The 14099-nt window shown below is 47.5% G+C and overlaps 1 protein-coding gene across 2 annotated transcripts in view; it reads right to left on the reverse strand.

Annotated features, from left to right (window-relative positions):
• Positions 1 to 535: 535 nt before the first annotated feature.
• Positions 536 to 14099, reverse strand: part of CRTC3 (CREB regulated transcription coactivator 3) — a 100054-nt gene continuing 86490 nt past the window's right edge. The window contains exons 11-15 of one of the 2 annotated variants that reach the window (XM_041751536.1): positions 10883 to 11181; positions 6491 to 6691; positions 6322 to 6402; positions 4886 to 4988; positions 536 to 4010 (exon numbers count right to left, since the gene is read on the reverse strand). In XM_041751536.1, coding sequence (XP_041607470.1) covers positions 3805 to 4010; positions 4886 to 4988; positions 6322 to 6402; positions 6491 to 6691; positions 10883 to 11181 — 890 coding nt within the window. In that variant the 3' untranslated portion in view covers positions 536 to 3804. Of the gene's footprint in view, positions 4014 to 4885; positions 4989 to 6321; positions 6403 to 6490; positions 6692 to 10882; positions 11182 to 14099 lie in introns of both variants that reach the window. The other variant, XM_041751535.1, reaches the window with a different exon arrangement.

Below are 14099 nucleotides of genomic sequence, written 5' to 3' on the forward strand. Positions count from 1 at the left end.
AAGACTTTGGAATAGTCACCGTTGTGACAAGTCGTGGGTGTGGCTGAGGAACCGGGTCTGAAGGAAGCACGGCTGGGGGGTGGGGGAGGACAGGCCTGGGAACCTTGCTGGGATGTGGAGGGGGCAGGGCTGGGACAGAAAACAGAGGGGGCCACTGGTGGCCAGTACATGGCAGCACAGCACAGGGGGAAGGAGCATCAGTGGCCTGAACTGACAGGGGAAAGGTGTCTTGGGTGAGGGCCAGGGCAAGGGGCCGGAAGGCACGCTGCCAGTGGACGGCAGGTAGCGAGGCGCCCTCCATCCTTGGCATCCATGGATGGCTTCATGGGAACTGTGTGTCCCAGACTCCTCCCCTCTCTTGGGTGTGGGTGCAACGGTGCACGTATTAGGGACACTGAACAAGCAGGCCAGGGCAGGACCTGCCAAGCCAAGGACCGGGAAGCCCAACTGCAGGCCGAGCTGTGGGGTAGGCGGTGAGAGAGGCTCTTCCACCAATTCATCGTGCCTGACGCTGAAGAAAAACACCAAATGCAGATACAACCTTATTGTGCTTTTAATTACGAAAGATGTAAAACGATATATTATAAAACTTGGAAGCTACTTTATACAAATTCCAATCTTTAAATATTGTTTAACAAGGGACCTGGGAGTTAGGACACTGGGGGGAAGTCTGATTAGTTGCTGTGACGGTCCCACCGGCAAGTGATGGAATCACCTGTACATAACAGAGCCAACGAGAGTCAGAGTTGGAAACGGCTTCAAATACGCAGATGGACTGGAATACACAACGCTTCAGCTTGGCTAATATACAGTAGATTTCGGAGAAATGAAACAGGACAGAGGAGAATTTATGTTGGTCTTCACGTGATCGGAAAAAAGTTTCTCCTAACACCGTGTGTCCTACAAACCACAACCGTACAGAAAGAAAACAGAGAACACAGATAAGTTTCTAGTTCTATACTGTTTAACTGCTAGTAAATGAGAGTAGTACAGCCGTCAATCTTCTCGTAACAAGACTAAATATTGGAAGATAGTTATTCTGGTGCACGTAGCCACTTCAGGTGCCAAGGACCATTCCTGGTTTGTTGCAAAGGCAGCAGTGAGGGCAGACTTACCCCTGGAGGTCAGAGTGACACCCGCCCAAGGGTGTCCTTGATGCCGTGTAAGCAAAGTAGGTTGGATAATGCCCAAAACCTTTTCACAGGAAAAGACTGGACCGGTGGACCTAGGGACAAATTTAATTCAGTGCTAAACCTTACTGTCATCATTATACTTCTCTCGGACAAATCACTTTTCCTGGGAGCCTCCATCTCCTCGAGTCACCGGGAGGATGTGTGGGGTGGAGCGGGGGAGGGGGCAGCGTGCTTCATCGTGTAGGTAGGTCCCGGGGCTCCCGCAAAGGCAGGTCTGCGCAGACAGGGAGCGGGTAATCCCGCCAGGTGAGGCACCACACAAAGGATGGGTTATGCTGGGACCTCCACCCAAACTCCTCACAGCAGCACCATTCCCTGCCTGAAAGCCATATGGGATCTTGGGGCCCTCTGACACGGGAAAGGCAGCATGGAGCTGGCTCCTTCTAGCACACTGTCTCCCACCACAAGGAAAGGGCTTGCACTTTAACAACAAGTCACCACCCTCCTGAGATCCTCGGTGTAAAGGGATCTGAAAACTTCACTGGGAATGAGATTTGGAGCTCAGGCGAGGGCCCTGGCTGGATTTCCGAATTCAAAGGCAGAGATTTGGGGCTAAGGTGAAGTGGAGGGCTTATGCCCCACAGAGGAAGCTGCAGATGTGCCATCGGGGTTATCTCAGACTGGAGGTAACGTGATTCCTCTGGAGACAGAAATGGGATGAGGCCTGGAGAGGTTCAGAGCCCAGGATCCCATTACACACTCTTCTTGTCAAGGGGCGCCGATGTGTCAGATTCAGACCTGTTAGGTGCAGCCTTGCCTCTTCAGGTGGGGACCATGTAGCGGCCTCTAGCCACACTCCTGGTGTCTCCCTGGAAGGGCAGTGGCTGTCTGGGCAAAAGTCCCAGCACCTTTTGTCTCTCCTCCAGTGCTCCTGTCCTCCTGGTTCTGTCCTCCTGCGCCCGCATTCTGCCCCACGGCCCAGACCCCTCCCTACAGATGCTCTGAAGCATCAGACCCCTCCGTCCTCTTCAAACCCACCCGTCAGGTGTCTGGTCAGGGGCTAAGTCAGAGGAGGCAAGCAGTGGTGGAAATCCAGCCATACCATTTTATGCTAAGGTACTAATGACGGCTTCACGAGTTTGGCCTTCATTTTACTGTAGACTTTTTCTGCAACCTCAAAGAATGAATCTCTTTTTAAAGCAATTTAGAGCAAAACATGGATCTGAAAGGGAAGATTTTTGAGGTAGGGGCCTGGCTGGGATCCCCAAGGTCCCAGCACCAATTCCCAAGGCCTCAGCTTCCCCAGCTGTGCTGGATTCACTCAGAAGACAGTTTCCACCCTCCTGCTCTGGAGCATACCCTTGAGGATAACAGGGCATCCTGGCCTAATCGTGGATTTGGTCACCTAGTGTTAGAAGCATATAAAGTGCATGCTTAGCTTAACCACAGGCACAAGTGTTAGAAAAGCTAAAGCTCTGAGATTCGGCAAGGAACGGGGCTAGCTAAAGATTAGACTGCCTTGTGGCAAGGCAGATTCATTCATTCCTTCGTTCGTTCATTCATGCATTCAACACATGGTAACGCAGCACCTACCCAGTGCCAGCACTTGTTAGGTACTAGGGGTTTGGTAACAAATAAGGCACAGTCCCTGTGCTCAAGGAGCTTACGGTCTAGCGGGGTTACGCAGACACTCCCGTTCCACAGAGAAACAACCTCCCCCTGCTGCTGGCTCAGCTGCTGGGGGGTCTGGCTCCGACCTCCAGCATCCCTCCAGTGGTCTGTGGTGAGGGAGGGCCTGTGCTTGTCTGGAGCCCGTCTGGAAGACATTGTGTGTCTGCGGGCTACCTGCAGTTTTCCTCTCTTGCCTCAGTCATCGAGAGGAAGTGCTTTTCTCTTTAGGCTCATCCATCATGAGGGGTGGGTTTTTGTTGTTTTTTCTTCAGTGACTGAATAAAGCAGCCCCCTTCTCCCCTTGTCCACAGGAAAGAGTGTACTGAAGCAGCAGATAGATTACATACTTGGAGAAAACAAATGAGCATTCAGTTTGCTTAACGCAAATCTGTTCTTGAAATCGTGGTAAAAAATAAAAATTCTTCATATTGGAATTAAGGCAACTGGGAGACCATGGGCATCTGCTGGGCCAGCAGCTGGCAGGGGCCGAGCTGGGGCGGGCAGAGCGGAGAAGGCATCATGATGCTGTGGTACCGTTGCTCGTAGCTGAGCCAACCCCCGAAGGCCTGCAACCCCCACCACATCCCAGGCCAGACCCCTTCTTCAGTGTTGACAAAGATCAGTGGTTCTGGGCACGGCATGACGTGACTGCAGCCCCCATTACGCGGTTCTGTTCTATTTGTACACATCGGCAGATTAGATGGCCAGTAACAGTGTACTGGTCATGGTGAGGGCCGAGTCAGCGGAAGCTCGGAAGCAGCTGGCCTGCAGCAGTGTCACCTGGGCCACAGGCCTGAGAGGCAGCGCACAGCTCTGGGATCCGGAGTGAGCCATGGGGTATGAGATGGGACCTCTTCAGGAAGCTAGGAGTCATGGAATCGGCTCCTTCCATGTCAGAAGCCCGAGATGACTCAGGCCCAGAGGATGTTGCTGGCTCCATTCTACGCCATTCTAGTTGAGCCCCTTCAGAAATAAATTCTCGTGGCCTATTCCATTCTGTTCACAGTCGGTCAGCCCGAAATGTCTCTTCCACAGAGGGGTCGAGCAGGCCCATGCTGGAGTCACTTAACATATTGAGGCCATCCAGGCTCAGGGGTTCTATTTGGAGCTCTTCTTCCAGTGGAAATGGAGTGTCCATGTTCAGGCCGACCTCAGGCATGCCTCCTAGCGCACTGCTGAGGTCTTTAAACAGGTTGGTACTCGAGTCTTCTGGAAGGAGCAGCAAGAGGGAAAAACAGTGCAGGTCAGGAGGCACGCACAACAGACAACATCCCTGCAAAGGCCATCCCTGTCATCTTCCCAGCCAGGACAATGACTGCCTGTGTCCCCACCACTCCCAGAGTCCATTCTGCTCTGGAATCTACTTTCCTTTTCTTTTTCTTTTTCTTTTTCTTTACTTTTCTTTCTTTCTTTCTTTCTTTCTTTCTTTCTTTCTTTCTTTCTTTCTTTCTTTCTTTCTTCCTTTCTTTCTTTCTTCTTTCTTTCTTTCTTTCTCTTTCTTTCTTTCTTTCTTTCTTTCTTTCTTTCTTTCTTTCTTTCTTTCTTTTTTTCCTTCCTTCCTTCCTTCCTTCCTTCCTTCCTTCCTTCCTTCCTTCCCTCTCTCTCTCTTTTTAAGATTTTATTTACTTGAGAGGGAGAGTGAGAGCAAAGCAAGAATAAGCTGGAAGAAGGGGCAGAAGGAGAGGTAGAAGCAGACTCTCTGCCAAATGAGGAGCCTGACTCAGGGCTCGATCCCAGGATCCTGAGATCATGACCTGAGCTGAAAGCAGACAACCAACTGAGCCACCAGGTGTCCCTGGAATCTACATTCTTTTCCGTCAGTTCCATGACTCCCCATTTTTGCAAGTTTTCTCCCTTTGAACAGTTGTCAATCACTTAAAACTTAATAGCTGAGAAAAATCTTAGATCACCAGGCCCTTTCCCCACCGGCTCATGGTCTCTGGGGCCAGACACCTGCCTTTTGCAAAGCTAAAGTCAAGCTGGGCGGGCCTTCATTCTCTTGCTTTATGTGATGTTGTTTAAACTATCTTACAGTGGGATCTGTGAAAACAGAGCAGAACTGAGGGGTGACCCACACTCACCTGTCAGGATGGTGTTGGGGAAAGTCCCACAGTTGGAAAACAGGTTTGGTCTCCCATGAAATGAGTCCTGTGGTTCTCGGGGACCTTGCTGCTGCAGGGGCACCTGGAAACATCAAAGGTCACATTGTAAGCAATGATCTCTGCTTTGAGGAGTGAATAAAGCAACATGCTCCCAGGGCAAAATCAGACATGAAAACTGCCTTGAGGTCCCTTCTCTGTAGGATCCCACATAGAAAATTCCTCTAGGGCAGGCAGGTGCCGGGGTGGAGGAGGGGTCTCTGAGGCCCACAGTGTGGGTGACTCGTCCCCGCTCACATGCTGCCTGGCCCACGAAGCCATCCAAGAAGATAGTAGCAGTCATGGTCTCCCTGGCTCCTCTGGTCTCACACATCCCTCCTGCCCGGCCACCCCGAGGATTCTAGAAACACCATCTTTGGGAACACTTCAAAGATTCCATCTGTAACCAAGCAAGTGATACGACCAAGGGGCTCTTTTTTTCCTTTTGGTTTCTAGAAAAACAAGGTGGAGGGACCACCCTTTCCTTCTCACGCTCAGAGGGAGGAACCTCAGACAGACCCCTCTCCATGAGAAAGCTTCTGGGATGATTGCTTAGAACTGGGGCCTAGCTTATGTGCCTTTCCAGAAATTAATTTCCAAACTATTTTTCAACAATCTTTCCAAAGTAGGCATTTCTAGCATTTTTCAGGGAGATACTGACTCATCTAAATGAAACTGGCTTCTTCAGAAAACGAGGAGGCAGGGACTACTGGTTTATGCCATGAGTCTTCACCATGGCCTACTCAGAAACATCTGTCTTTATTTATTTTACTGTTGTAATTATTATTAATATCTGTAAAATGCTCAAAACCCTTCCTTCTCTCTTTTATCTGTCCAAGAGTCTAATACATACTTAGTGGACACTACAAAATCTAGAGATATTTTAAACAGTCAATGTTAGGGAGAACCTAAGAAGCAAAAGGAAGTGAATGAATGAAAACATCTTAAGGAAGGACCTCTGGCCCTGCCTGGACTGAGCTCCCCTGGGAAGCTACAGTGAACTACAGTGAGCTGGCAACAGCAGCGAGGCCTATGGGCCACACCCCTCCTACATCTAAGTTTCCTCAGCAGGATAGACCAGTGGACCGAAGTGCTCCCTGCCCTCTGAGCCACTCTACAATTCTATGACCAGATTGTCATCAGGAATCTAATACCACTTGTTCAAATAGTTCTTCTGCAGAGGCCTGATACTAAATAAGGCAGCCAACACATGCATTTGAGGGCTGGGGGAGATTCCAGGCTCCCTTAGCCGCTGAGCCCATCTGCAATCAGGGCAATGGAGTACCCAGTCTATGTGGTGTGGTGGGTTCTATGCCCTGAAAGGCCTGAACAGACAGTGCAGGTCCTACTCTGATGCAGAGGCCTGGATGCTTGCTCACCTGTTGAGGAAAGGCTGGGCCTGGCCTCATGGACTGCTGGTCAAAGCTCACATCTGGGAAGAAGTTGGTCAAAGATGAACCCTTCAGGGAATAAGGAAGGGATCATTTAGTTTGGAACCCAAGGCAAAATACGTGCTCCCTTCTGATCAATGTCCCTGCTAGGACCCACCTGGGCTGTGAGGAGGGGGAAGCCGGATGGAGGCAGGGATGAGGCAGCTTGAGGCTGCTGAGCAGGGGCCTCTTGGGTGTGGGGCTGCTGTAGGAGGGGCTGAGGGAGGTCCTGAGGGGTAGGGTAAGGGGGCGGCGGGGATACTTGAGCTTGAGCTTCTGTGGGCAGGAAAGAAAGTGGGCTTCGGTCTGAGGACATGATCTGTAAAACAAAGCCACTAATTAGCTTGGATTGGAGTTAGTTTCTTTCTTTCTTTTTTTCTTTCTTTCTTTCTTTCTTTCTTTCTTTCTTTCTTTCTTTCATTCTTTTTTTTTTTTTTTTAAAGATTTTACTTACTTATTCATGGGAGACACAGAGAGAGGCAGAGACACAGGCAAAGGGAGAAGCAGGTTCCCTGTGGGGAGCCCAACGCAGACTTGATCCCGGTACCCCAGGATCACGACCTGAGCCAAAGGCAGACGCTCAACCACTGAGCCACCCAGGCGTCCCTGGATTGGAGCTTCTAAGTGATAAATCCTTTAAGATTAGGAGACCTCAAAGTGAGAGAAAAGCCTGAGCCCTTCCTTCCCTGGAGGGTGGGGGGCAGTACTCTAAGCTATGCTCCCCAAAGCCTACTTCTTACTTCTGCTCCTTCAAAGTGATCTTAAGTATCACTTCACCACAAAACATTTCCCATTCAATGACGATTTCTATTGTCTTAAAACAAAACAAAACAAACACCCACCAATTTAACCAGTGTCCTCAGTGAAAACCATGTTTGCTTTTTTGTTAAACCATAACTTCTGGTATAAGATGGAAGATTGGGGATCTTCCCTGTGGGACAGCAGGGAGCAGGGGTGAGGAGCCAGGAGGGTCTCATCAGTGCACGTGAGGCAAGGTTAGGTTTCACAGCCCTTGATCGTGGGGAGACTGGGGATGGCACTCGGAGGGTCTCCTACAGCTGAGGGTCTCTGGGGAGAGCCCAGGAGGCAAGGCACTCTACTGAAAACACAGAGTTTAAGAGAGCTCACTGCTGAATCTTGAGGCCTCCGCCTTTCTTTCCCAACTTGGCTCTCAGGAGGCTGGAATCTAGGCATGTGCCAGTGTCCTCTAGGGATCTGACCAGCCTGAGAGAAAAATCTCGAAACTTAGGACACCAGAGACTCACCAAAGAAAAGGCTGACCTAGATCAGTCTACAGTGAAGACCATACTCAATGAGCCTGTCAGCGTACACAGTATTTTTGTGTCCTGTTCTTAGAGATGAGAATGCCAAAGATCTCCAGACTGTGAGGAAAGCATCTGCATGGAAATCAGAAACCAAGGCGGATGTACAAAAAAAAAAAAAAGAAAAAGAAAAAAAAACAAAAGAAACTTGGAGAAATCTATGTAGGCAGACATCATCATGAAAAAATTATTATTATACTATTTGTTATCTTAGGATGTTTGATGCTATACGTAACATTCAGAGGACAAAAAAGAATTCTTGGCAACTTAAAAGTATGAAAGCAGAAATGAAAACTCAACATAACAATGGGAAGATAAAGGTGAGAAGTTCTTGCAGACAGGATGGCGAAGAGGCGAGGAGAATAGAAAAAATAAGAGCGTGACAGGGAAGGTCCAACATTCACACAATAGGAGTTCCAGAAACAGAATACAGAGAAATCAAAGGGAAGAAGTCTTCCAGGAAATAGTTAAGGAATTCATTCCTTCATTCATGAAGAATGATAGGAGTCTCCAGATTGAGGAAAGCCACCAAAGATCCAGGTGATCCTGAAGTTTCAGAACTCAGGAACAAAAAGAAGATTCTACAAGACTCCAGAGGGAAGAAAGGACATTTTTTGTTGTTGTTGTTGTTGTTTTTTAAAATTTTATTCATTTATTCATGAGAGACACACAGAGAGAGAGAGGCAGAGACACAGGCAGAGGGAGAAGCAGGCTCCATGCAGGAAGCCCAATGTGGAACTCAATCCCAGGATCCGGGGATCACACCCTGGGCTAAAAGTGGCGCTAAACCTCTGAGCCACCCGGGCTGCCCTTGTTAGAAGTATTAAGAATTGGAATGGCACTGGATTTCCCATGAGCAACTCTAGAAACTAAAAGACAATTAATACCTTCAAAATTTTAAGAGAAAATTATTTCAGATTTGAATTCTATCTCTGGTCAATTATGAGTTAAATAATGGGTAGAATGAAGACATATTTGAGTCACGGCAGGCCACATGTGCTTTCTTTGAAATCTACTAGAGGGTTTTCTTCTTGTTTTTTTGTTTTAAATATTTTACTTATTTATTTGAGAGAGAGTATGTGTGTGTGGGCGTGTGCACGCGAGATGAGCTGGGAGAGAAGCAGAGGGAGAGGGACAAGCAGACTCCCTGCTGAGCATGGAGCCCAATGCTACATGGGGCTTGATCTTAAGACCCTGAGATCATGACCTGAGCTGAAGTCAGATGCTTAATGGAATGAGCGACCCAGGTGCCCATGGAAGGCTTGTTTTTCAATGTACTGAGAGGAAATCCACTCAGCTCCAAGAGGTGGGGATGTAATAAGCAATACATACATAGAAAATGAGACTAACAAAAAAGTAAGACATTAATTAACTTTCAAGAAAAAAATTGTTTTCATTTGTTATTTCATAGCATACTAAATGGTTCAGCTCCGACTGTGCTATTATAATTGGGAAAACACTAACACACTAGGTATCGCTCTCAACAAAATTATAACAAAGCATAGTGTAAATGAGGAGGAAATGTTCATGTAGGTGGGTGGGGTTTGGAGAGAGGTGATAGAGAACCATATCCTAGTCCTCCATGACAAGATGTCATCAGATAATACCTAACACTAAAAATCCAGAACAGGGGCAGCCCCGGTGGCGCAGCGGTTTAGCGCTGCCTGCAGCCTAGGGCGTGATCCTGGAGACCCGGGATCGAGTTCCACGTCAGGCTCCCTGCATGGAGCCTGCTTCTCCCTCTGCCTGTGTCTCTGCCTCTCTCTCTCTCTGTGTCTCTATGAATAAATAAATAAAATCTTAAAAAAATAAAATAAAATAAAAATCCAGAACAAAACAATCATGAAATAACACGGTTATACCAAAGACATTAGCTACAGTGCCTGAAAGGAGCCATCTCTAGGGAACGAGAATGAGTCGGGGAGAAGAAAATATTATTTTGTAACAAGCCCTGTAGAACTATCTGACTTATTAAACTATGTGCCTGGATAACACTGATTTTTTAAAAATCTAAATATTAAGGAAACAAAACCCAGAAACATCTGGAAGAGGATGCTCTTTAGCCCCTACAGCTCTCCTTAAAATGTAGCTGGAAAGCAAGAGTAATATTTTTTACATCCCATAAGATAATCTTGCAAAAGAAAATTAAAGGCAATCCAATAACATAAAAAGAACTATTGAAACAACAATTATGAAACATCCTCTTACCCTCTCCCGAAAGGAATTACTCATGTCAAGAGTGAGTAATAACTGGATCTGCTAACTCCTTCCGTTTGGGTTGTCAACTCTTGTTTGCCTAATAATGACTCATTTATGGTGAGGTGGGGAGCAAATGATGACACAATGTACTAGGGAGGGACCAACAGGTTGAAAATATATTCATTGATGATTATGGTAAGAACCACCCTAAGAGCTCAGAATAAAAACAAAGTCAACAAGACAAAATATGATGTTTTGACATCTGAATTCCTGTAACAGGACTGCGACTTCAAAATGTGCTTTTTTTCCTTTTTTTTTAATTGTTTTAGTTTACTTTTTAATCTCTATGGCCAACGTGGGACTTGAACTCACCACTCCAAGATCAAGAGTCACATGTTCTACTAACTGCCCAGCCAGGTGCCCCAAAAATGTGCATCTTTCTGAACAGACTTCTTTAGGTGCTTTTATGGAGGACCCTGATCCTTATTATAAAAGCTATTGTTCCATAAGCAGTAAAAGTACTGCTTCTCAAATCTGTAGTCATAATCAGGGAAGAGGTCTAATCCAATATCAAAGCTTCAGGAAGGTATTAAGTGTCTTCTTTAGCATTCCCCTGTGGCTTAAAATACAGACTCAGTTATGGATAATTTTCCACACCAATTAAAAAACTCCAGCCTGGTCTCTCCTAGCCACCTGAGACATGTCTGGGTCATGTTCTCTATGCCTTACCATCCCCAAAGCCAAGGTTTGTGAGTTATGACTGCACACTGTGTGTTGTTTGTAAAACAGTGATCCTTATAACAAATGTGCTGTTAGGAGATAAATACTGCTTCCTGAGTTCTTCACTCACACTTGTTCTCTCTGATCTCAGGCATAGGCCAGGACTGGCCGACTGCACTGGAGACCCCAGGGGCTACACCCGGTGAGGGGGCCTCCATCCTGGCCCCATGTGCCTCAACCCATTGGACTGTGTGTGGGTTTGTGCTCACCTGAGCAGCAGGATAGGGGTTCAGAGGGCTGGTGGCCGAGAGCTGTCTGCTGAAACCCTGATGGGCTTCAGGGCCTGGAGAGAGCGTGAGAGGGCTAACTGGGGGCTGCCTCCGCCGGGAGGGGCCACTCATGGCTGCAGTGGGGAGAGACGGGTTGCTGAGGGAGAAGAGCCGGAGGGATGGGTGAAGGGCCGAGGCGCTGGGGGTGGACGCCTGTGGGTGGCTGTTCAGGGACGAGGATGGCGCTGTCTTGTTGAGTGTGGCCTGGATGGACGGGTTACTCCGAGAGCTCTGGAGACCTACAAGACACCAGAAGCACAGTTACTTGCCAGAACTGTAGGCTACAGCTTCTGTTTCCAAAGATGAAAGAAACCTTAACTTTTTCCTATCCAGCTCTGAGGACTTCTGTGTGAGGGGGACACTGGGGCGGCCCTCCTACCATGCATGCATCAGATATACCCACGGCAGGGAAAGGACCCACTGGCACTCAAGGCTGGTGGCAGCAGGGTGACAGTGAGTCTGACTACAAGGAAGCGTGTGAAGAGCCGCTGGGCGGGTGGAACTGGGTGAGCAGAGGCCAAGGCATAGTCAGCCCCCAGCCTGGCAAGAAGACCCCAGGGCTGTGCACACAGACTGTTTGGAACCCCCCCAACAGCCACCCCCTCCCCCCGCCCATGCCTCTGTCCCAGGTACCACGCCCAGATCCTCTGCTATTCTCAGGGTGCACCCTTTCACAGAGCGTCAAGGCTCTGGGGCACCACGTCAGGGGACCCTGTAAATACCCTGAACACACAGGGAGTCACAGGAAGGGGCCCCCTCCCATGTCTCCTGCTTTCTCTTTGTTTTCCTGGCTCCTGAGAAGTTGCTCATCACAGTCTATTCCAATTCACGGAAAATGAAATTTTTGTTGGTGCTTTGTTTTATTTGGAGGGGAGGGGATGTGAATTTTAGCAGAGACAGAGAGGTTTGGGAATGGCATTTACATGACAGAGGCTGCTAGGGCTTAAGCTCCAAGAGGCCAGGGACCTTGTCCTGCATCCTGCCAGAGCCTTGGCACAGGACCTGGCATGGAGTGGCTTTGCTCCATGAGTTAATGATGCTTCTGTGTATCTCAAAAGGCAGTGCCCATGTTTCAAAGTTCAGCCCATAATTCTGGTACCAGTAGTCGGGGTGCATACAACTGTGTGTTCTTTTATGTTCATAAAAAACTAAGTGTTAGATAAAAGTTACTGCAATGGAGCAATGACAAAATAAAGCATTTTTTGGTGGCAAATGACTTTTTTAAACACAGGAAAGATGTTTCTGATAAAGCCCTATGCAGTTATCCCACAGTGAAATTCTCCACGGAAAGCCCAGAGATGTGGCTGGCTCGAGTAAGAATCAGTGCTAGAGATGTGAGCTTAGGTTAAGAAACAGATCCACTCATTTGGAAGGAAAGCTCAAGCAAGTTTAAAAAAAGTATCTATGACTTTGTATACCATGCATTTTAAGGAGTGCCTAGAAACTATAAACACTTGATACTGGTTCTGGACAATAAATAATGTTTTGAGGAAAATAATACACAGTGAGAAACAGAGGATTTTCAGCTGAAGCAAAGTGTCAAAGGCTGCCCGGGAGAATGCCGGCTTCCTCAAGACCCCAGGGAGTTAAGTGCTGATGCTGCTTTACTTATGTGACCTTGGGTGTCCTTGTTTATACAGAATTCACCAGGACGCTTGGTAGAGCAGCAGGATAATAAAATAATCAGGGATCCCTGGGTGGCGCAGCGGTTTGGCGCCTGCCTTTGGCTCAGGGTGCGATCCTGGAGACCTGGGATCGAATCCCACATCAGGCTCCCGGTGCATGGAGCCTGCTTCTCCCTCTGCCTATGTCTCTGCCCCTCTCTCTCTCTCTCTGTGTGACTATCATAAATAAATAAAAATTAAAAAAAAAAAAAAAAAAAAAAAAAAAAAAAAATAAAATAATCGAAGTAAGTAAAGGTTATCTCTAAAATCAGTTCTTCAGGATCCCTGGGTGGCGCAGCGGTTTGGCGCTTGTCTTTGGCCCAGGGCGCGATCCTGGAGACCCGGGATCGAATCCCACATCAGGCTCCCGGTGCATGGAGCCTGCTTCTCCCTCTGCCTATGTCTCTGCCCCTCTCTCTCTCTCTGTGACTATCATAAATAAATAAAAAAATTAAAAAAATTAAAAAAAAAATAAAATAAAATCAGTTCTTCAAACCTAGGATGATGTGGTACAATGGGCAGTACCACTGTAAGCATTAGAGAACCTTCCAGGTGACCACTCCAAAGGGGACCCCTCTCATGAGAGTGGTGAATTCTGATTTGTGTGGACATCATGTTGAACCCAGAGTGGAAACCAGCAGGTGCCCTCCCACTGATGGACCATCACTGGGGACCCCTTCCACACCACATCACCATCCACAGCACAGCTCTCAGGACCGTGACAGCCGGGGGCTGGACCACAGGACTGGGAGTAAGAGATCAACCCTGCCTCTGATACTGACAAGAGTATCTATTAGGGTTCAAGTATTTTTAGTCATGTTTCAACAGGGGTCTGAGCTGTGGGTGCTCAAAGTTGGTATGGTAACACTCAAGTCACATCATGGGCAGCACTGTAATATAGTCATGTGCTGACCTGTTAGTACTTCTGGAAATTTGAACAAATCTTTTTTTTTTTTTTTTTTTTTTAAGATTTATCCATTTACTCATGAGAGACACACAGAGAGAGAGGCAGAGACACAGGTAGAGGGAGAAGCAGGCTCCATGCAGGGAGCCCGATGTGGGACTCAATCCCAGGACCCCAGGACCTCGTCCCGGGCCAAAGGCAGGCGCTAAACCTCTGAGCCACCCAGGGATACCCCTGAACGAATCATTTTAAACTGTGGTAATTTCTATTTAATATATCTGTCTGTTGAGTATAAAACATTTTTATCATATCCATTATACATTTTCTAAAATTCAAAATATTCTCTTCTGAAATCCAATGAAAAATCAGAGGGCTCTAGAGAGATAGCTGTAATTATAACTATCATCATACATTGATAAGAGCCACTAATATTCAGTGAACACAGAATGGAATGGCTGCTTTTTTGTCTTGACTTTTACATCTTACTCTCCAAGTCCCAGGATACCTGGGCTGGTGAAGGCAATAAAGAATGAAGTTTAGCAGGTGCTCCAGAGCTCACTGAATCCAGCAGAAACAGATCACCAAAGTG

This window comes from Vulpes lagopus, chromosome 4 (assembly GCF_018345385.1).
Source record: "Vulpes lagopus strain Blue_001 chromosome 4, ASM1834538v1, whole genome shotgun sequence".
Taxonomy (NCBI): Eukaryota; Metazoa; Chordata; class Mammalia; order Carnivora; family Canidae; genus Vulpes; species Vulpes lagopus.